The sequence below is a fragment of the Saccopteryx leptura genome, chromosome 2 (assembly GCF_036850995.1).
Source record: "Saccopteryx leptura isolate mSacLep1 chromosome 2, mSacLep1_pri_phased_curated, whole genome shotgun sequence".
Taxonomy (NCBI): Eukaryota; Metazoa; Chordata; class Mammalia; order Chiroptera; family Emballonuridae; genus Saccopteryx; species Saccopteryx leptura.
In genome coordinates this window covers 154,531,878-154,558,678 of record NC_089504.1, presented here as the reverse complement: position 1 = coordinate 154,558,678, position 26,801 = coordinate 154,531,878, and the positions used below count along the sequence as shown (strand labels likewise).

Genomic DNA, 26,801 nt, shown 5'->3' with positions numbered 1-26,801 from the left:
CCAAAAAACTAGACAACCTAGATGAAATGGACAAATTCCTTGAAACATACAATCTTCCAAAAATCAATCTGGAAGAATCAGAAAACCTAAACAGACTGATTACAACAAATGAGATCGAAACAGTTATCAAAAAACTCCCAACAAAGAAAAGTCTGGGGCCCAATGGCTTCACAATGGAATTCTACCAAATAGTCAAAGAAGAACTAACTCCTATCCTTCTCAAATTATTTCAAAAAATTCAAGAGGAAGAAAGACTTCCAAGCTCCTTTTATGAGGCGAGCATAATTCTGATTCCGAAACCAGGCAAAGACAACACAAAAAAAGAAAATTATAGGCCAATATCTCTGATGAATATAGATGCTAAAATCCTCAACAAAATATTAGCAAACCGGATCCAACAATATATGGAAAAAATCATACACCATGATCAAGTGGGATTTATTCTGGGGAGGCAAGGATGGTACAATATTCGTAAATCAATCAATGTGATTCATAATATAAACAAAAAGAAGGAGAAAAACCATATGATAATTTCAATAGATGCAGAAAAAGCATTTGATAAAATCCAGCACCCATTCATGATCAAAACTCTCAGCAAAGTGGGAAAACAGGGAACATACCTCAACATGATAAAAAGCCATCTATGAGAAACCCACAGCCAACATCATGCTCAATGGGCAAAAATTAAAAGCAATACCCTTAAGATCAGGAACAAGGCGGGGGTGCCCCCTTTCACCACTCTTATTTAACATAGTTCTGGAAGTCCTAGCCACAGCAATCAGACAAGAAGAAGAAATAAAAGGCATTCAAGTTGGAAAAGAAGAAGTAAAACTATCATTATTTGCAGATGATATGATATTGTATATAGGAAACCCTAAAGTCTCAGTCAAAAAGCTACTGGACCTGATAAATGAATTCAGCAAAGTGGCAGGATATAAAATCAATACTCAGAAATCAGAGGCATTTTTATACACCAAAAATGAACAGTCAGAAAAAGAAATTAAGGAAACAATCCCCTTCACAATTACAACCAAAAAAATAAAGTACCTAGGAGTAAACTTAACCAAGGAGACTAAAGACTTGTACTCGGAAAATTACAAAGCATTGATAAAAGAAATCAAGGAAGATACAAACAAGTGGAAGCATATACCGTGCTCATGGTTAGGAAGAATAAACATCATTAAAATGTCTATTTTACCCAAAGCAATCTATAAATTCAATGCAATACCAATTAAAATACCAATGACATACTTCAAAGATATAGACCACATATTCCAAAAATTTATATGGAACCAAAAGAGAACACGAATAGCCTCAGCAATCTTAAAAAAGAAGAATAAAGTGGGAGGTATCACATTTCCCAATATCAAGTTATACTACAAGGCCATTGTACTCAAAACAGCCTGGTACTGGCATAAGAACAGACATATAGATCAATGGAACGAAACAGAGAACCCAGAAATAAACCCACAGTTCTATGGACAACTGATATTTGACAAAGGAGGTAAGGAAATACAATGGAGTAAAGACAGCCTCTTAACAAATGGTGTTGGGAAAATTGGACAGCTACCTGCAAAAAAATGAAACTAGATCACCAGCTTACACCACTCACAAAAATAAATTCAAAATGGATAAAAGACTTAAATGTAGGCCGTGAAACCATAAGCATCTTAGAAGAAAACATAGGCAGTAAGCTATCCGACATCTCTGGGAGCAATATATTTGCTGATTTATCTCCACAGGGAAGTGAAATAAAAGACAGGATAAACAAATGGGACTATATCAATGTAAAAAGCTTTTGCACAGCTAAAGACAACAAGAACAGAATAAAAAGACAAACTACACAATGGGAGAACATATTTGACAATACGTCTGATAAGGGGTTAATAACCAAAATTTATAAAGAACTTGTAAATCTCAGCACCAGGAAGACAAACAGTCCAATCCAAAAATGGGCAAAAGAGATGAATAGACACTTCTCCAAATAGGACATACAGATGGCCAAGAGGCATATGAAAAAATGCTCAACATTACTAATCATTAGAGAAATGCAAATTAAAACCACAATGAGATATCACCTCACACCAGCCAGAATGGCGCTCATCAACAAAACAACACAGAATAAGTGTTGGCGAGGATGTGGAGAAAAGGGAACCCTACTGCACTGCTGGTGGGAATGCAGACTGGTGCAGCCACTGTGGAAAACAGTATGGAGATTTCTCAAAAAATTGAAAATCGAACTGCCTTTTGACCCAGCTATCCCACTTTTAGGAATATACCCCAAGGTCACCATAGAACGGCTCGAAAAGGAGAAATGCACCCGCATGTTTGTGGCAGCATTGTTCACAATAGCAAAGGTCTGGAAACAGCCCAAGTGTCCGTCAGAGGACGAGTGGATTAAAAAGCTTTGGTACATATATACTATGGAATACTACTCAGTCATAAGAAATGATGACATCGGATCATTTACAATAACATGGATGGACCTTGATAACATTATATGGAGTGAAATAAGTAAATCAGAAAAAAACTAAGAACTATATGAATACATACATAGAAGGGACATAAAAATGAGACTCAGAGACATGGACAGGAGTGTGGGGGTTATGGGGTGGGGTTAGGAGAGGGAGGGGGTTGAGGGAGGGGAGGGCACAAAGAAAACCAAGTAGAAATGCGGTTCTCAAATATGTATTTCCAATGGCTTTAGGTGACCCCTGTGTTTTGGTCGTTCGACCCCCGCCGGGGTCGCGACCCACAGGTTGAGAACCGCTGAGTTAGAAGATGACAGAAGACAACTGGATTTTGGGTGATGGGAATGCAGCATAATCAAATGTCAAAATAACCTGGAGATGTTCTCTCTGAACATATGTACCCTGATTTATCAATGACACCCATTAAAATTAATAAAAAAAAAAACCTAAAGAAAAACAAACAAAAACCTTATGGATGACTCTCCTCTCTTCTCACTACCATTATAGTCACCAATTATTGTTAATTCCACCTCAATGATGTTCTTCACACAGGTGCCCTCTTGTCCTGTCCTACTGATGTCTCCTAGTTCAACACCTTATAAACTGTATTCTGCAGTGGAATGTGAGTTTCCTGTCTGCTTTACAATCCAGTTTATTCTCCACACTTTCCTAGTCCCCCCCCACCCCCCCATCCCACCCACCCCCCACCCCCCCCCCACCCACCCCACCCCCCTGTCATCCTTCACACTAGATTATCTAATCAGGCCTAAGAAAGTTAGGTAGCTCCCTACTGCTTACATAATTAAGCACAATGGTGCTAGGTTGACAAATGACCATTTACACTGAGGACTAACATTTCATCCCTGATACATAACCGGTGCTCTGGTGTGATAAGCCTCAATCATTCACGTTCCCTGTGAGCCTCCACAGCTTTGAATTTACTGTTTCCTTGACTTGAAAGTTTTCCCTTCCCTTCACACCCCACCTTGTCCAAAAATAATTTCCTGTCCCCCTTCCTAGACCCCCTCTCAGTTTACAATGTCTGTGAAAAGCCTTTCAGGACTGCTCTCTTCCCTGTGCTCCTTGAAGACTTTGTACACAGCCCGTTATGGTCCTCACCACGCTCTTTTATAATTACTTATGTTTCTATCTCCCCTGCCAGAATGTGAGCTGCTTTTAAAAATGCCTGCTATATTTTATTCATTCATTTTTGAATCCACTGCACCTCCCTGCCAGCATTGCACATAAATGTTTGCTGAATGAATCAGCGGAAAGTACTTTGGGAAAAATGTAACACATTATCCCAAAATTTTATAGACCTCTGTGGCTAACATCTCATTTCTTTGCCCTCTCTCTCCGCACACCTATTGGTAAGCTATCACGGGTCTCAGGAGGGCAGGTATTCAAAGGGAACTAACTAAGTGCCTACTGTTTGTAAACAGGACCATTTGTAAACCCTCTGGGCTAGATTTAGAGATTGCCTTTCTAACTCTGACAACACCCCTTTGAGCTCTCACTCCACTCTAAGAAGCATTTCTTTTCCAAGTGTCCAGAGTCCTATAAGTAACCTTTGTTTACCCTGAAAACACTTTCAGGGAAGCTGAGAGGAGTTAAAACACAATGTAGTGGCTCTGCAGGGACCCACCTGGTCAGTGAGGCTCATGCCCACTTAAAAGGGGGAGGGGGACTTCGTAGGCTCAGCTCCAATCTCTGCCCACTCGCTTGGCCATCAGCTACTTAACTGCTTAAACCTCCAAGGGGTCTCTGCCCGCAATGCAGACCATAATGGATGAACAGTCCATTAATCACAAGATTATTTTAAGTAAAACAGCATCATAAGCAAAGTGATAACCCCAGTGGCCTGAAGAAGAGTGGTCTTTTGGCTTTCTGGACCCAATTCCAACAATTCTCAGATACCAGCTGGGTGTCTGACACTATCTACCCAGAGATAGCATCAGATTCCACAGGTGAAGGGCTCAGTCTTATGAGAGGACCTTCCCCCACCCACTTCAGACCCTTATCACAAGTCCAGGTCATCACCTGTGCTTTGAGTTGGAGGTTACTACAAGCACTGCCTTGGGTCTCAGACACCAGACGATCAGACACCAGTCATTCAGTCCCAATTGTTACTGACCAGCTGTTAACAGATTTCCATAACCCTCTCCTCAGGTTCAATTAACTTGTTAAAGCAACTCACAGAACTCAGAAAAACACTTTCCTTACTAAATTACTGATTTATATATATATGGTAAAGAATACAGATGAATATCCAGTTGAAGAGACGTACCCCAGTCCCAAATCCAGTGTATGTGAGACGGGATGAGGAGCTTCCCAGAAGCTCTTGGAACACTATCCTTTTAGGGTTTTGTGGGAGCTTCATTACACAGACACAGCTTATTAAATCATTGGCCATTGACAACAGAGTCGACCTCCAACCCCTCTTCACTCCCCAGAGTCAGTAGGGTGCGACTGACAGTTCCAACCTTCCAATCACAGGGTTGGTTCCCCTGACAACCACTCACTTTCTTAGATGACCTAAGGGTTTTCCGAAAGCCACCTCATTAATATAACTAGAAACAACATTAGCTCTCTCACCAAGGAAATTTCAAGGATTTTAGAAACTCTCTACTAGAAGTGGGGAGGAAGATCAAATATGTATTCCTATTATAAATCATGTGATCACAAATAGGTAGCAATGTAGAGTAAGATTAGAGTTAGGCCTTTAATGGAATGGAGCCCAGGGGGCAGAGACCCAGTGATGGCTCCCAGACTCAGGCCCTCTGCTGTTGCTCCTCCTCTCCATCTGGAGTGTTCCCCGTGATACAGGCTGGTCTGTACTCAAACGTAGAGACCTAATGACTCAACCCAAAACCACATCTCGCATCACTTCACCTCCTCACCTGCTTTGTCTTCACGGCATGTGCAACACATCCTGGCACCTGTGCCTGATGTCTTATTATCTATTCATCCCAGCAATTGCCACAAGAATTTTCACAACATGCAGTACCTGACTATTTAGTCGGGGGCACTGACCTCTTTTCCCTAAGATTGTCAAATTAAAAAAAAAAAAAAAAAAAAAGACAAAAGCCAACTGAACAAATCAAAATTATACCTATTTTTTGTCATATTTGCAAAAACATGTATTTTTTGGTGTGCCACAAAATTTTAGTAATTAGTTTATGTGTGCCAGGAGATGAGAAAAGTTAAAAATCACTGATTTATTTATTTATATGTGTGGGGAAGCAGCTGTGTTAGGCTTGCTCACTGCTTTACTGGCTGTAAGCTCCTTGCCTGACTGGTGCATGAGCGAGCATGGCACCACCCCGTGTGTGGTCTATGTAAGGCTGCGGTGCTATCCCTCCATAGCGATTCTCCAGATCGCTCTCCTGCCACTGTGAGGTGCGGATTTCCTGCTCCCTTGCCCTTCACTGCGAAAAGCAGGTTTTCCTTTGTTTATTAGCTCTTTTTCTTTGTTTATTCGCTCTCCTGTCTTTGTGAGCCTCCAATAAACGGGTATGGCCTGATGTTTTCCGGCTCTGCAGTTTCTCTACCATCTGCCCGAATTCAGTGAGAACCAGCCTGGCCTCAGCCACCGGCATTACATCATGCTAACTGTTGGCTCTCCCATTCTTCCAGAAGGGCAGGGAGGACCTTTTCTTGTTCCCAGACAATCTAAGCACATAGTCATCTTCCAATAAATGTTTATTTTTTTTAAAGCACAAAATGAAGTATCACTCAGCACACAAGTAGTTTATGATTTCAGGGAAGGTGTAAGACACAGTTTAGCACATTAAAGCTAGCATGGTAAAATACATGTCACACGTGGATAATAGAGATAATAAGGAGAGTAAATGACAGAATCCCTGCAGAAGGAGTGATTGTGCACAAGATAGCAAAAGCGTGTTTCCCAGAGAAGATAAACTTGTGTCCATGTTGAAGGCAATGAAAAATTCAGTAAGTTCAGGAAAAGAACCCAGGCTGATTCATATCGAGAGACTGTACAACACCATGTGTCATGAGGCCAAGACATTAACAAGAAGGGTTTCACTGCTTACCCGCTGGCCCAGCCGTGATAGAGCAGTACCGCATCATACCTGCTTGTCTCTGCACTCTTGACCCACCCGTCATCCAGAAGATAAAGGATTAAAAAACCCAAAGATGAACTCTCTTGAGGAAAGCTGACAGAGCCAAAGAAGAATCATACACCCCGTGTGAATCGAGGGGTGGTGGAAGGGCTGGAGGAGTGTCCATGAAACCAGGATGGCAGGGAACGCAGAACACGGAGCTCAGAGTGTGAGAGTGAAGGAAGGACAAAGGAGAGAGCATTAGTCACAGAGGTGTCATGGCTGTGAGACGAGCCTCCCCACGGAAGAGGCACGGGTGTCAACGCTTTGCCTCTGTGCCTAAGTCTCCTCACCGGTAAAAGCAGAGATAAAAACAGCACCTACACCATAGGGTTGCTAGGTGGGTTAGATGTGCTGAAGAGAGCTGAGCGTGAAACGCAGAAATTACTCTTGTTGGGATTCCAGTGCGAGCCCTGCTCCTTTTCATGTGGCATTGCCCTCCCCCCACCCCTCAGTCTGTAGGGATCACGGCTTTCTGGAAAGGGCACAAGGCTTAAGGAGCAATGCCCTCAGCGGCCCGGCCAAAGGAATGGTTTGTTGTTGGGATAAAGTTAGAGAGACAAGCTGGGGAAAGAAGATTGGGAGCCCCGTACAGCCAGCCGAGGAGTCTGACCTCTCAATGAGCCCTTCCTTCTCCAGGTGAGTGCTGCACCTCTCACGGGCTAGAAGGGTGAAATCCAGAGGAAAAGAGGGCCTAGGCCACTGTCAAGTAAAACGAGCATTAACCACTTCACAGCGTGGAGGTCGCCACCCAGCCTAGGCTTTCAGTGGGGGTACTCACGGTTCTGGGGTGTACAGGGGGTCCAAGCCGTGCCGGATGTACTGGGTGCAGTGGAACACCCTGTAGGCCAGCCCTGCCAGGAAGTCCCGGGGACTCAGGTATCCAGCCACCGGCCTCACCGTGAAGCCAGATCTTTCTAAAGAGGCAACAGAAAGAGCCAACTAAATAATAGGCCAACAGGATTAGAGGGCTCAAGCAGGGTTTCCTATTATTTATAAGAAAACAAGGTGATCAAGGTCCTAAAACTCTTGACAATTGAATGACATATACAATTGATCCTTGAACAACATGGGTTTGAAGTGCCCAGGTTCATTTACACATGGGTTTTTTTTCCAATAAATACAGTCTGCCCTTCCTATCTGCAGGTTTCACACTCACAGATTCAACTCACTATGGATCAGAAAAACTATTTTCACATTCCCAGCAGTGTTTTCCCAACCACAGATCAAAAGCAGCATTTTTGATCTGCGGTCAGTTGAATCTGGGAATGGAAAGGGACAACTGTCGAGTCAAGTTGTGTGCGGAGTTTCGACTGTGCAGGGGCCCCTGCATTGTTCAAGGGTCAACTGTATTGTTAATGATTATGCTTGTGGCTTCTGATTACTAAACTACACTGTCAATGATGGTTTCCAGGGAAACAAGACATTTATGAAAATGGAAGAAAAGGTGAAAAAATATTTAAGGATTTAAATACAGAAGCCAGATTAGGCTAAGAAAGTTTAAATGCACAGAAGAGGATTACAATCTAACCTGCCGCTCACCACGTATTAGCTGGGATCTTTGGAAAAGACACCCCAAGTCGGGACCTGTTCTCGGCTCTGAGGTCAGGTAGCAGAGCTCCTGCGCTCTCTTCACTAGCATCACAGAATCAGTTTCCATTCCAGCTTTCTACTGTCAGCACCACCTAGCTCCTTCATTCTGTATTGTTGTTTTCTGTGATACTATGACAACAGTCACATTAATTACTGCAATTTGAAAAGGTACACTAAAGCGCTACAAGCTTTATTGCTTTATAGTAAGTGGGAATAAAATAAGCAGAATGTAATAAAATCTGTGAAACTGCTCTATACTGCCAAGTCCATTAGACTGTGGGTGGATCATCTGTGTTCTCAGTTTAAGGGCTACCCACTGCTTCCTTCTCCTGGAGGCCCAAAAAAATTTATAAGAGGGCTCCTCTCATCTCAGACACCAGTGAAGGCTCCCATTCTGAAAACCTCCCCTCCTTCGGAGTGCACCTTAGAATGGTCAAAAATGGTTTATAACAAACAAACAAATAGTTAAGCTTATATAACAAGACCCCCTGGAGTTTCTGCTGTCTACATAGAAATAACTATGTCCCCAGGCCTCCTCAGACCCCTAATTCCGAAGCTTTCGCTTTGGATTGTTTCCCCTTGAATATCAAAAAGATAAGTGTATTTGCTTCTTTTTCTATTTTGAGTCAGTTAAACCAGTGTGCCCCACATGTGAGACATAAATGGCAGTGCACAGGAATATTCTCAGTTTTAATAGTTATACATGTTATTTTTATATAAATTTTTAAAACATGTATCCATCACATCAAGAACTTTGAATTTGTAGATACTATTGCTTTAAAAGTTTCCTTTTTAAATAAATTAGGTGTTTTAAATGTCAATCAATTGAAAGAAATGAAAAGTAAACTGACATCAGGCTTGCTCTGTGCCAATGAATGACATAAACTGCTCTCTCAGTATCCAGTTCAATGGGGGTTGTAAAAACAGCAATAAAAACAATAACAACAATAATAGTAATAATAACTAAGACTCTGCTATGCCTAATGTGTGTCAAGCAATAATGTTAGGGTTTTAAGTTCTATCAGTTAGTTTCCCCTCCCAGCCTCTTGTAAGATAGATCAAAGTATTATCTTCATCGGCAGAGAAGAAACAGGCACAGAGAGGTTAAGGTAACTCCTCTAAGGTCACATAGCTAGGGGCTGGCAGAACACAGACTCATCCTGAATCCATGCTATCTCATACCACCACTCATAATAAATACATTCAGGTGGGAGACAGACATGGCAAAAATCATGAGATGGTATTCTAATTACTGGGGTTTGAGAAACAATGAAGTAAAAAGCAATCCCCATATACAGTACGAGCAATCGAGCCCATGGTAAATGTATAATACGCATATAACTGTGGAAACAAAAAGGGACGTGTGAGAGGCAGGGCTATTACGGAAAGGATAATCTAGTTAAGCAATAACATCAGGCATTGTGTAAATAGGTGCTGATTCTCTATTTCTCACCCTCGGTAACAAACACTGTGGATAATGTTCACCCTCCCTTCGTGCTAGGTGTGGTTCTCAGTGCACAGGCAGTCAGACCACGCCGGTCTCTCTCCTGATCCACACATGCTCTAGAATGAAAGCAGAGTGGGAGAGGTCCTAATGGCTGTTACAATCAGGATTCATAGAGGAGGGACCATTTGCTCTGAGTCTTGAAGAATAGGTGTCTAGCAAGGCGCCGAGTGTAAGCAAAGTTGCAGAGAGCCTACAGCTAGAACAGAGGGCTGTGCAGCACTGTCCCAGGAGAGACAAACTTGGAGAGCTGAGTCACGGCCTTGAATTGACGCTGAGCAGTTCCAAACTTGGTAATATCAACTAGAGATCTGCAAACTATGACGTGTAGTCCAAATCCAGTTCGCTGCCTATTTTTGTACACCCCATGAGCTAAGTAAGCATAGTTGTTACATTCTTTAATAGTCACATTTAAATGGTTATATAAGTACCTACATAATAGCCTCAATTTTGCCTCTTGCCCTACAAAGCCTAAAATACTTACTATCTGGCCTTTTACAGATAAAAAAAATATTTGCCAACCCCAATAAAAACAAAAGAGAGGCACTGGCCAGTTGGCTCAGTGGTAGAGCATTGACCTGGAGTGTGGAAGTCCCCAGTTAGATTCCCGGTCAGGGCACACAGGAGAAGCGACCATCTGCTTCTCCACCCCTCCCTATCTCCTTTCTCTCTTTCTCTGTCTATTTTTCTCTCTCTCTTCTCTTCCCACAGCCATGGCTTGAATGGTTTGAGCAATTTAGTCCCGAGCACTAAGGATGGCTCCATGGCCTCGCCTCAGGCACTGAAATAGTTCCTTTCCAAGCAATGGAGCAGTGGCCCCAGAATGGGCAGAGCATCGCCCCCTAGTGGGCTTGCTGGGTGGATCCTGGCCGGAGCGCATGTGGGATTCTGTCTCTCTGCCTCCCTGCTTCTCTGCCTCCCTGCCTCTCACTTAACAAACAGAGAGAGAGAGGCACTAATACCTTCTAAGCAGAGACGCCAGGGAGCTCTATGTAGAAGCAAGGGACAGGAAAGTAGAGGGGAAGAGATACAGGTGTCAAGGTTATAAAATGATAGGGACCTCAATTTGGGTGGTGGCATTGGAATGAGAAGAAAAGGACAGGTTCACAATGGGTCACAAAGCTAGAAGTGGCAATAGTTGGAGTCATAGTATGAGCTGAATAATAGCCCTCAAAAAGATGTCTATGTCCTAATCCCCTGAGCCTGAACATGTTTCTTTATGTGCCAAAATGGACTTGGCCAGTGTGATAAAGTTCAGGATCTTGTGGCAGAGAGGTGATCCTGGGTTATCCATCTGGGGCTGATATCATTACAAGGGTCCTTGTAAGAGGGAGGCAGGCGGGTCAGACTCAGAGGAGGAGATGCATATACTTCGAAGGCAAATGAGGATGCCGACTAGGACATAAGCCTGTATGAAGTCTTACCTTTCAGAAACATGGACACATCTTCAAGTTGAGGCACATTGTCCTCTCTGTAGCCACAGCATTTAGCCAGCAGAGGGAAGTTTTTCAAGTACTCCCGGCAAGCATGAGTGGGGTAGAGTTTGGAGAGCTCCCGGAATACAACGCCCCAAGTTTTCGTCTCTTCCTCAGTGTACTCCACCCTGGGGATGGGCTGACCGCTGGCAGGAAAGAAGACAAATGAATGAATCTGGCTCTGAGTCACTAAGTGAAGTATATTTTTACCTTCATACCTAGCGCAAGTCAGATTCTTACAACGTGGGACACCTGAGTGTCTAAGGGTATCCCCCTAGTACAGTATTATTTTTTATAGTAAATACTAACCTTCCAAAATTGTGTGTGTGTTCAGATGTTCATATAAATGGTTTAAGTCCATATTCATACATCCATATGGAAATTTGAGAGGATGTATGTTCTTACACCGAGACCCATAGCAAGGAAGAGTTCTGGGTTGGAAGGAACTGGTTTAGATACAAAGCTAAGCTCTGAGAGCTTTATCTGCAATCACCGACAACAACAGTAAAAATAAATGTTGCCTCTTGAAAATAAAATTGCTTGCTGTTTCTTCTGGGGAACTCACCCCAATCTCCAAGTGTAATTTTAAGATTATTTGTTCAGTGAGCAAATGTCTGGGATAATACTAAAAGACTATGCTAAATTTAAAACTGAGAGTTTTGCAAACTTCAAAATAGGAGCATTTATTAGACATCATGCTGAGAGGTGCACACATTAAGCCCTCTCTGTTGAGAAGAGTAGTCAGCAAACTTTTTCTGCAAAGGTCCAGAAAGTAAGTACTTTAGGCTCGTGAGCCACACAGTCTCTGTCACTGTTCCTCAGCTCTCCCTGTGGATCTTGAGGGCAGCCACAGACAAAATTAAAAAAAAAAAAATGAATGCTGCTATATGTTTTATTTAAAAATTATCTATATTTTTCTATTTTATGTTTCAATTACAGTTTACATTCAACATTATTTTGTATTCATTTTAGGTACATAGCTATATGTTCTAATAAAATTTTATTTATAAAAACAGGCGCTGGGCTAGATCTGGCCTGTCAGCAGCAGTGTGCTGATGCCTGGTTTAGACTATTGAGAGGTGGCTTGAGTGGTCAAGGAGAACTTCCTGGAGAAGGTACAACTTAAGCTGAGCCTTGTGGGCTGAGTGTGATCTACAAGCTCCCAGACGGAAAAACAGGAGAGGAAGAAACGCAGCTGCGAGCAGGGAGCGTAGCTCCCGATGCAGCCTGGGCCAGGAGATGGAGGGGAACGCTAACATGAACTCACAAACTACACTATTCCTTGTGGGACCAGAATCTGAATTTAGCCTCTGATCATAATATCTAGATGGAGAATGAAATTAGGGTTTGAGAAAACCTCCCAAGACATGCTCAGCAGCCACCTGCCACATCCCCTACTGCTTACCCTGGCCACTCATCAGAAATTCTGCCCCAGAAAATATGCACACAACATATGGAAGTCCAAATGTATACTCATAAAACTAAGAATTCTGTCCCAGCAGTCTACATAACCAGCCTTTAGTGGCAGCCACCACAGGAGCCTGTGCAAGGGCAGCCACTGCCGCTCAGGGAAGCGGCGAGATGCCTTCCACAAGCTGGGACCACCCTGACCCTCATAGCAAAGCCAGGAAGGAGGACAACAGCAAGAGCAGGATAGCAAACTGAGCCCCGCCCCCAACCCTGTACAGACTTGTACTCTTGCCAAAGTACTTCCTGTTTAAAGTGCAGGTCCAATATGGTTCCCACTGCCCCAATTTATTTTCTTAATTAACTTCAGTACATGAAGGATGAGGGAATAACACAGGGAAGGAAAAACCAGAAATTAACACTTGCTTTTTCTTAGTAACAAAAGGAAGGCTTATACAAACCAAAAAACAAGATTACATTGTTTAAATTTGTGTGTTGATAACAAATAAAAAAATTACAACCTGATGAATATTTGCTGAGAAGATCAAGACTGCTAAGACTTAGCATCTGTGATGCATGTAGAATGAAAGCTTGAAATGGACAGATAAAAACAGAAAGGACATAAGGAAATAAATATATAAATGGTCCAGAAAATTCGACGAAATCAATTTGAGTCGGGTAAGCCAATAAAGCTAATCAGGGTTGTGCACAGAGGGAAGGTAGGAAAGCGATGAGGCTGAAACAATAAATGAAATATTGAGAAGCCATTTGAAAAGAATCCTTAGGTCAAACTTTTCCCTTTGATACCAATCTGCAAACATGCAGCCTTTCAAAAGGGAGCTAAATATATGTTTTCCTTCTGGAAAGCAAATGTGAGTTAGAATAGAAAGAGGTGTACAGATCTTGGTAACACAGATGGTCATGTATGTTCTCGTCTGTTTCCACTCATTTGTCCTGCCTGAGTAACTATTAATAATTAGCCTGCTGTTTTGAATGAATGGTTGACGCAGAATATAGTGCTGCTACCCTGATCGGGTAAGTCTGATTCCAATCATATTAAGAGATTTCTCATACTGCTCTAACCCTCACCCCCCAAAGAACCTTTAAGGTAAATATTTAAACACCAGCTTCACCACAAAATAAAGGCTAGTGTTACCCATTTGATTGCTATTTAAAATATTCAAAATATGAAAAAAGATAACAAATTTTCCATTTTTCTATATGGTTATGACAGGTATATATAATAATAGTTCATCTTTGACAGCTGGTTATGGTGCCAGACACCTTGTTAAGATTAAGTGTTTTAATATGAACTAACCCATTTGATTCCCACAACAACTCCATGAGGTAGACACTATTATTATCTCCACTTACAGGTGAGGAAATTGAGACTCAGGGAGATCAAGCTATTGCCTAATGTCATAGTGCTAGGTTTAACATTCAGTAAGTCAAGTCTGGCTCAAGACTAGCTGTCATCTTAATTAACTAGTATATACTAATAAAATAAAAGGTGCATTCCAGACACCAGCTGATGTTCACATACCAAACTAAAATAAGGTTTATAGGTATGTATGTTTGTATGCAAAAAATCCCATGTACAATTACATGTAATCAGGATGCTGGCATATATCTGTAGATCATGTAATTTTGTAGATACTTTCATATTTAATCACTCCTTTAACCTTCTCAGTAAGCCTGGGACGCAGTTCTGGGTTCCCTGACAGAACAAGGAGTGCAAAAGCACCTGTGTATTCTGTTTTCCTAAACTTGGAAGTTTGGCATTTGTAGTCATGGAGAAAATCAGAATTTATTATACTTCTTCATACTTTAAGTTCATGGGGCTCTGTGAATTGTATATGAAAAGATGACAGAGCAGTGTCATGATTTTTTTAAGTGTCTAAGATATATCATTATAGCATCTATCTGTGGATAAATATTATAATGCATAGACTTCAGTGTCTTAAAACACTCTTCTGTCCAAACTAAAGTCACTTAATTATTCTTCATTCTAGAGAAAGCCTCCAACAGTCAGAGCCAACCATCTCCCTGCAAGGCTTGTTAAGAGGCATCAGAAATGGCCCTACCACCAACAAAGTCCTCTCAAACCACCCTGCCCACCCCAGTCCCCACCGGTGCACCAGTCTAACCGGGAACATGGAATGCACAGGATTGCGGGGAGGCCAGGCGTTGAGGGGAAGGGCAGGACTTCCACTTCCCTAAGTGAAGAGGGCAGGCTGCATCACGAGAACCATTTACAAGGACTGCAGACGCCCCAGAGAGGTGGGGTCTGGCATCACATTTTCCAGCTGGACTCCGCTGAGTGTCAGGAGCACAGGCTGTTCCTGATGCCACCAGCAGAGAGGAACAGTAGTGAGACAGTCCTAGGAGTGGGTCTGGAAGCCTAGGAGGATGACATGCTGTGGGAGGAGAAGGGATCCTTCCCATGTGTCATCTGAAAATTGAGTTCATGTAAACGTGGAACCTGACACCCAACAAAATCTACAGATTTCCATGGGATCCAATGTGGTGCACCTGGGAGGAAGGACGGGAAACCCCACCCCGCCTGTTGGCTCTATTCTTGGGGAGTTCCCGGCACCCCTGCTAAAGAAGCACTGAAGTGCAGGTGTGTGAGGAATGCCCAAGTTATGCATGCTCCAGAGAAGAGCTGTGCATGTGACCACCGACAAGGCCGGGGGGGGGGGGGGGGGGGGGCTGGGCACGTATCTGCAAGGGTGGGCTGGAGGGAATGGCCTTGCCCCAAGAAAACTATACATAACACTTTATAGGGACCGTTTCTACAGAGACCGCCCCACCAGAAAGAACCACAGTGTGTGTGGCCTGAGGCCTGCCCATCTGTGATGTTCTAACAATCCTGTAAAAACCCCTCAACCTCCCCCGCCCTCCTCTTAGCCCTAACTCCAGGGGAACTGGTTTCTAGAAGAAGAAAGACAAGGCGTCTCAGAGCCAGAGTGAGCACACACACACACACCACAAATAACTGAGGGGAGAGGGGACACAGGTTGAATGAAGTTTGATATTAATCTTTTTCTAAATGAACGAGACTAGGTCTTAAATACCCAAATGAGACTATACTAATAATTAAAAATGACAGAAATTAGAAGTTGCTAAGGAACTTGCTTCCCAGCAGGAAAGTAGGATTCAACACAATACCATTGAATGCAATGAGTAAGGAAAAGGAAACCGTTTTATGCAGGTGTAAACCCCAACAAAATGAGACTCTTCAACACACTAACTATATGCAAACGTTATCATTAGATCGCCAGGGAGTTCCTTCATTGAAATGGAATTAGGCGAGATCCGGAATTCTCAACCAGTGCCAAAATTGTTATTCACAGATTCCTAATTCACTGGAGAAACACAGATGTCACTTTCAGTGGTTTCCATTCACTGCAGATTCTGCCCCCCAATGCAAAGCCTTCACAAACACAATAGGGAACCAGTGCTCAGTGAAGATGAACTAGGGAAAGGACTAAACTGGTCACGGTAGGGATGGGCTTGACAATGGGGAAAACTCCCTGGTGCACTATGTTACTCAGAGATGACGGAGAACTTTCTTTGAAAATACTGAAGGCTGTGGGAAGCATCCTTCTGCCTGTGAGGTTAAATCCCACTCTTCCTAGAGGCAGGGGGGTGATTCTGAAAAACCTGTCTTGTCCGTGCAGAGAGAGAGAGTAGAAAGTGCATAGACAAACCTAATTGGGGGCAGGTACAGATGTTATTCTGTGTAAGTCCTGAGCTTGTTAGAGCAAAGTTGTTCAACAGATACATTCTGAACACTGAAATCCAGGGACTTGTACCCCACTGAGGCGGAACTGCTGGGAGTTTTTTCTATAGCCAGATGAATGCTTTCATTTTATTTAACTGTTTGTTTGATCTTTTTCTGTAGCAGGTTCAACAGCAAGTTATTTTTCTTATACATTTTTCTTTTTAGTTTGGGGGGATTGGAAAATATTTGATTATGGTGGTATGTCTGGCTGCCTCTTGGAGTCCTTGCTGCTGGAATTGCTGGTGTGAGATGGCAGCTTCTCTGCTTGTGTTATCTTTAAAGACACTCAAGTCGAGAAGCAATTCACTTACTCAGTGGAGGAATATGTGACAGGCTGCAATTGATAATATTTACATTGAGATCATCAGACTAGCTGAAATACCACATAGATTGTGTTCTTTGAAAACAGTTGGATTTCCTCGGTGGCAAGGACTAAACAGAGCGGAAGGTAAACAGTGAATTGGTTAAGGGGATGGGTGAATCTGATAGAAATAGTTAGGAATGAACTCATTTTCTATTTCTTTCTTTTCGTGTTTCTAGCAGCAGGAGATGCCTCACTTATTCAAGAACTGTTCATCTGCCTGAAATAGACTACCCCTCTCATCTCTGCCTCATCTTGTCTCTCCTTCCCCGTGGTAGACATTTCTCTCTTGATTGACATTTCTAGGCAGCAGGGAAATGAGAAGAGGTGAATGTAAAATTCCATTAGTAATTAGCAGCTACTCTAAGGGTCTGGTTAGAGCCTTTAAAGAAAGATTATGGGGACATGAAAGCTGGAGGTCTCTACCTTTGTTTCTTCTTGAATTAGGAGATGTGCGTGCTGCACTCCTCATGCACGCCCTGAATTCTGCACAATTCCCAAGGAGCTCAGCAGCCGGATTCAGCTGGTTCGCACCAGTTTGGCAGAACTGATACCTAACTTTTTGTTGAGTTCAGCAAACTGGTTGTTAAAATGGCACTTGTAATCATGGTTCTCTCTAGGGTGGGTGCCTGGGCAGCCGCCCAATGTGGAAATCACAAATTTACTTTCCTTACTCTTTTTTAACGTTCATCTGTGCAACAGCATATTCTAAGCACCTGTAGTAATGTTCATTCCATCCATAGGTGAAAAAAATTGCAAGTGAGGATGCCAATCAAGAAGCAATAAGGAAATATCTTAAATAATAGTTTTATTGTTTTTTGTCAGTATGATTTAATATTTTTTCATTAATATTTTAAAACTCTTATAATATAGTTTTGTGTACTCCTCTTATTGTTCTTATTTAAGTACTAAATGCATGAAACAATAAACTACCTTTTGGTATATCATTTTTCTATACTTAAAATGGTCCTTAGGGCAGAGAACAGGTTGTTAAATTATTTGACTCCCACCACTGAAAGAGCTCTCTGCAGTTCACCCTCTTTCCTCCTATCCAAGGGGAAAAAAGAGTATAGGACACTAAAATTGACATTATTCTAACATTATTACAGTCTAATCCTGATTTTAACCTAATTTAATTTTTTTGAAAGAAATATTTATCATTTATAAAATTTTCTATTCATTGTTACCAAGCACTTGTGACACTTCTTACAACTGAGGTGCCATAACAGCATGCAAAATGTCAGTCAGTCTTCACGACTGTTACTATAGCCGGTGACCATATGTCACCCAGCACTCTTCTGGCTTGTACCACCATCACAAAATAGTAGCGCCTGAAGCCAGGCATCTCCACAGCAGAGCCTATAGTCAGTGAGTGTTCAACAGGAAGATGGCTTATGTCCCTGAGGCTGGAAAAAAACTATGGCCACTACAAGCCAGGGAAAAAAATCTATATATCTATAATATATAAATTTATATATAATATATATTATATTATATATTTATAAGTATATTATATTTTAAGATATGTAGATAGATGATAGATAGATGATAGATAGATAGATAGATAGATAGATAGATAGATAGATAGATAGATATCTTAAGTGGGGTGTATGGATTCCATTATGGTTACACCAAAAGCAAATGCCATTTTTTTCTATTGATTTCTAAAAGTCTATGAAAAAATTCTAAGCTTCCTACATTTGATAAAATCACCTTTCAGAAATCATACCATAGAGCAAGGGTCCCCAAACTATGGCCCGCGGGCCACATGCGGCCCCCTGAGGGCCGCACTTCCGGAAGGGGCACCTCTTTCATTGGTGGTCAGTGAGAAGAGCATAGTTCCCATTGAAATATTGGTCAGTTTGTTGATTTAAATTTACTTGTTCTTTATTTTAAATATTGTATTTGTTCCCGTTTTGTTTTTTTACTTTAAAATAAGATATGTGCAGTGTGCATAGGGATTTGTTCATAGTTTTTTTTTTTTATAGTCCGGCCCTCCAACGGTCTGAGGGACAGTGAACTGGCCCCCTGTGTAAAAAGTTTGGGGACCCCTGCCATAGAGGGTACTCAATAAGTTTATAATGAGATACTATCTGTAATGCCCAAGAAAAAGAGAAGAAGTAAAATTTCTAAAAATATCACTCTGCTAAATCTATTCCCTCCTTACAATATATACTCCTTGAAGGCAGGAATTTTTTTGTTTTCTTTGTTTATTTTTATATCTCTGCCAACCAGAGCAGAACCTGGAATACATAGCTATTCAGTAAATAATGTTTGTTGATTAAGTAAATCAACCAATCAGGCCATAACAAGCCACAAATTTCAGGCTTGGGGAAAACTGTAATGATATATCAGACCGTCTGGAAGACGTATATCCCTTTACCTCACCCCTGCGTCATGTGTTTTCATTGCTACGGGAAAACAACTGGAAGCCTTGGCGGTTTGAGGAAGTTTTCTGGCAGCTTCATTTGTCCTTATGTGTTACATAGTTTACAGGTAAGGGGTTCTTTTTTTCTAATTATCTCAACTCAAGATGCCCTAGGCACTGTCACCCATCACACTTGTAGCCAAAATTTTTACCAGGAAAGAAAGCAGCAGAGATAATCCAAAAGGACGTAACAGCCAGACTTCGACTACACACAGGCATGGTTCCTTGGCTGGACATCCTAATGAATGAATTTTCAAAGATATTTTCAAAGCCATGGGGTATGACAATTGAATGTAATTTTTCAAAAAGGAAACTGACAGGTCACTACACTACAGTGACTTAACAACCAACTGAGTTACACCAAGATTTCAGATCATTCAAGTAGTCTGACATAAAATGGCCCAAAAAGGGTTTGTTTGCGGGGGAGACTGGGCAGCCTGCATCTTCTAAGTTATGCAAGTAAACATCAAGACATAGGACTCATTTTCAGCTGGTCCCCTAGGCCAGTCAGGTAAAGAGCATTTGTGATCACATATTTTATTTGCTTTTGCAAATGAGTTTTGTGCACATGAATTTTCCTAAATGAGTCTATGGGCCCTAAGGAACTTCCTGATGGTAAAAAGCAAAAACGTGAGTTTTTGTTCCCATTGTTGATAATGGTGCTGCCTTTATAAGAGACATAATGAAAATAAACTACTGCAGCCAGAGAGCCTCAGGGAAAGAGGAGACTTAACTCCTGGAAATTATTTGTTTTTATTTATCCTGTGCCCCAGGATAGGGCTTCCCACCATTTTCTTACCTTGCAGAAAGCCCTCTTCACATTCAAGAGGAATGCTTTTCTTCTGCCAAAACTACCATGCAATTAAATATCAACAGTAATAACAATGGGTCTAATATCCATTGACTTGTGCGTGCTCAACATACACAAGGAAGTGGAACTCAAAGAGGGCAATCCAGAAAAGCGTTCAAATTCTATAGCCGTCAAAAATCTCAGCCACTGGGATGAAGAGACCCAGGCTAGAGTCTGCTAGAGCCCACTTTCAATCCCATACGTCTGGCATCTTGACCAAGAGGGATATAATGTTGGTGACAGCTGGGCCCCCACTTCTTCCAGGGATGAACGAGGGAGTTCAGTTACCCTACAGTTCAGGGCCCTAATAATACCATCCACTCATTCGTTCACCCATTTTACTATAACAACAATGATAATATAATACTGCATGACATTGATTCTGTCATGCTGCTCACCTTCTAGGGTGATTAAATGACTGTTTTTATCCCCATTTTATGGTTGTGGAAACAGACTTATAAACATAGTAATCTTCAATTACTATGCTGTAATGATCAATCAGCTAGTAAGTGACAGCGTGGGGACTCAAATTTAGGAAAGCTAGCTCTAGAGATCCCACTTTTAACCAATACACCTCACTGCAAGATACTGAGTACCTAATACGTATCCTGCTTTGTGTTTGGCCTCTGTTCCCAATGCCTAGTACCTAATAGGTGCTCAGTAGAGTTGGTTTTCTTCCTCTGGGTGTATAGAAATGAATAAAATTTTATTAGTTTCCTGCAGGGCCCAGAATAGGTCTAGAGATGACAAAGCAGCTCTCTTTCATATAAATCCATTCACCTCTTGGACAGGACTTGTGGAAGTAATTTTAATCTTTCATGTTCGTGGAAATCATTTTACAGTAAAAAATACTCATACCTCGTTCCCTATGAAACACGTTAGAATTTGGTGCAACTCCTGGCCTTGTCAGTAATAAATACCCAGCCTGACTGCGTTAATGTTTCTCACAGCGGTGGGGCCACACTATAATCAGACAGCATCCTACTGAGGCTTTCAGGCACATCTAAAAAAAAACCACCAAGCCCCAAAAATGAAAAGGAGAAACCTTTCCCAAATCAATTTTCTCTTTTGTTTTTCTGTGCGACTCTCAGGCTCCCTCCCTTTTCACCATTGAGCTGAACTTCAGCTACTGGGAACATTTGGCATGAAAATGATTCTTCCATAAAGCCTCATGTCTTTTAAATACTTACAAGAACAGTGCATTTCATATACATTGAGAATTCTGTATAGAGGAGAGTAACTTTTTAAAAACCCAAGTCATTTAATTTTGTTGCACTTCTTTTCAACTTGATTAATCCCACGTATGTCAAATGGATGTTACTATGCAGATTTTGTTTTTTAAGAAAGTAAGGGTGTGGCCTCTTGGGCAGAGAAAGATACTGAGATTCGACACACACACACAAAAAAAGGCATTCTGAAAATCCTTAATGTGATCTTCCTTAGAAACTGTTCTAGTCATCTGGGAAATGACCCCAGTACTACAAATATTTGGTTTTGTTCTACTTTTCAATTTACCGCTCCATTTCAGAGAAATTAAAGTATCAACAACTGGTGTTTACGTAGGTGTCACAAAGTACCCAAACAGCCACATATATCTCTGTTTCATTCAAAACCTGGGAAAGCAAATCAATGGAGGATAATGAAATGGGATAAAATTAGCTCAGTCGGGAAGAAAACATATTTGCCTTCTAAGATGCCTCTTCTCAGAAAGACAGAGAAGATAAAAAATTAAAGCTTGGTCCCACAACACAATAGAGCCCACGATTCACCAAGGTGACCACATCTGCCAATGAAACCTTAGAAGAAAATGTCATTAAGAATAAAAACCTGCAACCCCCCTCAGTTTAGTTCTTTTTCCCTGTGAAGAAAGCATAACTTCTCCCTTTCATTCTTCCTCTGCCTTCTATTTGTTTTGTTTCCAATTAAGATTCGCCTATCTAAAAATAGGTAATGTAGCATTCAGGTCCCTGTTAGTAATGTATTCCTTTAAGCTACATTCTGAAACCAAACAGGTCCCATAAATCATGCCTCTTCTCGCATGAAATGAGAAATGCTACGGTCAACGGAAATTTCTGGAAAGGTGGAGAGACGGAGCCACCCCAGTTATTTTCTGCAAGTTGCAATAATTGCAAATGCCTCCCAGGAAAAGCTCAGCCATGGTAATCCAGCAGCTCAGACAAAAGCTAAATCATCATGGCCACCTGGGAGGAGGGAAACCCCAATAGGTACAGAAGTGGGGTCAAGAGAAAACTCCTGAGATGTCCTACATGAAATCACTGTAGGCTGGAGAGTGAGAGAAAGACACAAGAACTGTTAACCAGGCCCTGGCTGTTTGGCTCAGTGGTAGAGCGTCAGCCTGGCGTGCAGGAGTCCTGGGTTCAATTCCCAGCCAGGGCACACAGGAGAAGCGCCCATCTGCTTCTCCACCCCTCCCCCTCTCCTTCCTCTCTGTCTCTCTCTTCCCCTCCTGCAGCCAAGGCTCCATTGGAGCAAAGTTGGCCCGGGCGCTAAGGATGGCTCTATGGCCTCTGCCTCAGGTGCTAGAATGGCTCTGGATGCAACAGAGCAGTGCTCCAGATGGGCAGAGCATCGTCCCCTGGTGGGCATGCCAGGGGGGGGGATCCCGGTAGGGCACATACGGGAGTCTATCTGACTGCCTCCCCATTTCCAACTTCATAAAAATACAAAAAAAAAAAAAGAACTGTTAACCAGTTAATAGATGTGGGACCACTCACCAAAGACAGCTCACATTCCTGAATGTTTGTGGGAATTTTTAATTAACTTCCAGGCGTCTACTGCCGACCACTAGATCCCACCTGCCCTAGAACTGCCCCCACGTCACCTTTTCCCACACCTCTGATCTGTAGCCAACGTACTTTCTTTCCAAACAACTTACACCTTTCTTCCCCAAAACGGAATGTATGAAAGCGCCCATCAGCTCCAGGACAGGGGACATGCTGCCTGCCCCACAGTGCCCGGCTGCTGGTGGCTTAGACTGCATGCCCCAGCACCTGGTCCTTCCTGCTAGAACACGGCTCAATAAACCTTTCTTTCAGAAAACTCTTCAATTGTGAAAGTTTCTTTTGTTAATTTATTTATTGATTTGAGAGAGAGAGAGGGAGATCAATTTGTTGTTCCACTTATTTATGCATTTATTGGTTCATTCTGGCATGTGCCCTGACCACGGATCAAACCTGCAACCTTGGCACATGGGGACTATGCTCTAACAAACTGAGCTATCCCACCCACCAGGGCAACTGTGGTAGGTTTTTTTAACATTGGGCATCAGGAGGTAAGAGGCAGAGCAGCAAACAGCTCTACCCTATATCTGCCAAACACTTCTCCTCGAGGGAGCCTATATTTGTCTCTGATCATCCATCTCCTTCCTTTTCTTTGTAAACCAATCACTGACTCCTGCTGAGCCATCTAGCAAGAAAGAGGAAACTAAGACCTGAGAAGTAAGCCGCTGGCCCTGACTAAACAGTTGGTTAGGGCCTCGTCCGGAGACACAAAGGTTGTGGGTTTGATCCTCAGTCAGGGCAGATACAGAAACAGATCAATGATTCTTTTGTCTCCCTTCCTTTCTCTCTAAAATCTATTTTTTTAATTAGAAGCCCAAGACCTTTATTCCAAGGCACATCCATTCCATAATTTAAAATGCATGGCATATTACTGACCCTCAGTCCCAGAAGGCTTCATTTTGACAACATGTGGTATTGGGGGCCCTTCTCTGTGTTGATGGGGAGAAGAGGTTAGTATCTCATCACCATTCCATGTGGGATGAGAGGTTTCTCTGTCTCTAATGGAGCTGAGTAGAATATTCACAAGCTCACCCAAATTGGCTGTGCCTGCTGGGCTGCTGATTGCACTTTTCAAATACACTAGCCTCCATTTGGGGCTGTTTTGTTTTAGAGTCTGTTTAGCTGTATACCTACCCTCTGAGCAAATGAATCTCAAAGGGTGTAATTTTGTAAATCAAAAAAATCAAGAAATAAATAGGCTAGCAACTAGAAAAAGCCAGAGAAAGACAAATTTCTAGCAATTGTTTTTCAAGCCTCAGCCCAGCTGTGTTTATTTCCATCCGTAATCTGCCCCACGGGGGCCAGGCTTCCAGCAGGAGCAGGACCCTGGCTTGAGGGTGGAGAGCACACGGACTGCCCAAGGGGAGGCGGGCGCTGCCAGGCGGGCCCGGCAGGAGTCCTGGGCGCTCTGCAAGGGGCCACTCACAGCCTCCCAGGCAGACAGGGCTGGTTTGAGTCCTGGCTCCATAAAACCTTAAGTGCATTAAATACATAAAAGAATTATGCATTTCAAATATGCTGAGAATTCTGTAAAAAGAATGACTTTTAAAAATTCCAAGTCACTTATTTAGTTGTGTCACTGTTATTTTCAACTTGTGTATGAAAACACCTATGGCCAGTGGAAGTATAACAGCCACTTTCAAGCGAAAAGAAAGGAACAAAGAAAGAAAAGAAAAGATGTGACTTTTTGAGCTAAGGAGATATTTAGCTTCTATCAAAGAGGCATACTGCAAATCCCTGACAGTGATCTTATTGAGAAACTATTCTGGTCAGCTGGGAAGTTAACCCAGGACAACAAATATTTACTTTTGTTCTACTGTTCAGTTTACTGCTCAATTTCAGAGAAATTAAAGTATTAACAACTGGTGTTTATGTAGGTGACACAATCAGCCATGCCGTCTGTAGTAAGTCTCTTAATGGCTCTGAACCTCAGTTTTCTCCCCTTCATAATGAGTACAATAACACCACCTGTCTCCACGGCTTATTGTGAGGATAAATGAGAGAATATGAGCAATGTGTTTAACATGGTGTCCAGCACATGCCAGAATTTAACAAAAGGAAGCTGAAGCTGCCCACATAAGAGATCCGGCTAAGTAAGAGATCCTCTGATGGTGAGAATCAGCCATTCAGGGGTGCTTGCAATGCAGCCCAGCTCCACGCTGTACCCGCTAATGCTGGCTGCGACTCTCTGACCTGAGAAGGTTGCACAGAAGTCACTTTTCCAGATTAAAGAAGCAAGCTGTGTGCATGTTTTACACACATACAAACACACACACACACACACACACACACACATTTTTTGAAAAGCCCTTTAACCCAGCCCACCATGGAGCCAAAAATTCCTTAATTCACACACTCTTTAACGTCCTTTAGCAATTTTAGCCTGACCAGGCAGTGGTGCAGTGGATAGACCATCAACTTAGGACACTGAGGACCCAAGTTCAAAACCCTGAGGTCACTGGCTTGAGCCTAAAGTTCACAGGCTTGAAGCGCAACATCATTGGCTTGAGCAAGGGGTCACTGTCTTGGCTGGAGGACAAGACATTAGTCAGGCACGTATGAGAAAGCAATCAATGAACAACTAAGGTGCCACAACTATGAGCTGATGCTTCTCATCTCTCTCCCTTCCTGTCTATCCCTGTCTCTTTCTATATATATCTCTCTCGCTTGCTCACTAAAAAAAAAAAAAAAAAAAAAAAAGTCCATTTTAAATGAGCTTATGAAATCAAGGAACCATTAGCAATGTAGCACATGATGATAATAATCACATTATCACAGAATCAACCCCAGTTTGTACCAGTCAGCATCTAGGCTCTGGAATCATTGCTGATCCTGCCAATGATACAAGGTAGATACTGTGCCTGTTTTAAGATGAGTGTGCTAAGACTAGGAGAGACTAGGCCAGTGCTCAGGGCCACAGAGCTTGTAAGTAGAGCAGGAATTCCAATCCTGTTCTGTCAAGCTCCAGCACCTATACATCCGGCCACACAATCTGCTACACTGCGCCACCCTGCTTTCCGTAGACCGGCTCTATAGACAGTGCATGAACATCGTGGTAGGGCACTTAGGGAGGGTCTGAAGGAGTAATACTAAGCATCAGTTAAATGTAGGAGTTAGCTAATTTCTAAGACAGACCCCAGTGAACCTCACTTTCTGGTATTCATGCACAGCTATAATTCCTTCAGACAGCGTATCAGGGTTGGACTACAAAACCAATAAAATTCATCAGGAGTGACAGTATGTAACTTTTGAGGTTAAGTGGATTTTACCTTGTTTTCTATGGATTATTTGATTTGAGGAAAGCCAGGTTATATCTTGAGAGCACTCAGGAAGACCAGTGGACAGGCCAACGTTGTGAGAAACTGTGGCCTCCTGCCACCAGCCCTGTGAGTGACCATGTTGGAAACATATCTTCCAGCCCCAGTCAAGCCTTCACGTGACCACTTCCCTAGTCAACATTTGGACTGCAGCCTCGTACAAAACCCTGACCCAGAACCATCCAGCTAAGCCTGACCTTAATTACTGATCCAAGAAACTTTGTGAAATAATAAATGTTTGTTGTTCTAAACTGCTCAAGTTTGGGGTAATTTGTTATGTAGCAATAACTAATTCAATGTAAAAATCAAACAGAATTCAAGGCTTAAAGAAAGTCTTGTCCAAGGCAGTTGGAGAAGGGTATTAACCAAAAGATAATAAAAAGATTTGGAGCATGATGATAGATAAAAAGGAGAAATCGATTGAAGTCAGAACACTAATGTTATAAAAATATTAGCAAATCTTAAATGGCACTTCCTATATAGCGTGCTATGTGTTATTAACATATTAGCTCATTTAATCCTTAAAATAATCCGATAAAGTAGTAGTATATTATCCCCATTTTACAGATAAGGAAACTGCGGCAAGGAACACATAAAACTCACAGAGGTCCCTCCAAAGGTGAGTGGTAAGGCTAGAATTCACCTCAGGTAGTCCAGCTCTAACGTCCACAACTCTTAACCAC

At 42.2% G+C, this 26,801-nt stretch overlaps 1 protein-coding gene across 1 annotated transcript in view; it reads right to left on the bottom strand.

Moving 5' to 3' along the window:
- The window catches only part of TPH2 (tryptophan hydroxylase 2), a 128,500-nt gene that overhangs the window by 83,538 nt on the left and 18,161 nt on the right, over positions 1 to 26,801 (bottom strand). The window contains exons 6-7 of the mRNA XM_066365807.1: positions 11,117 to 11,313; positions 7,377 to 7,512 (exon numbers count right to left, since the gene is read on the bottom strand). Coding sequence (XP_066221904.1) covers positions 7,377 to 7,512; positions 11,117 to 11,313 — 333 coding nt within the window. The remainder of the gene's footprint in view (positions 1 to 7,376; positions 7,513 to 11,116; positions 11,314 to 26,801) is intronic.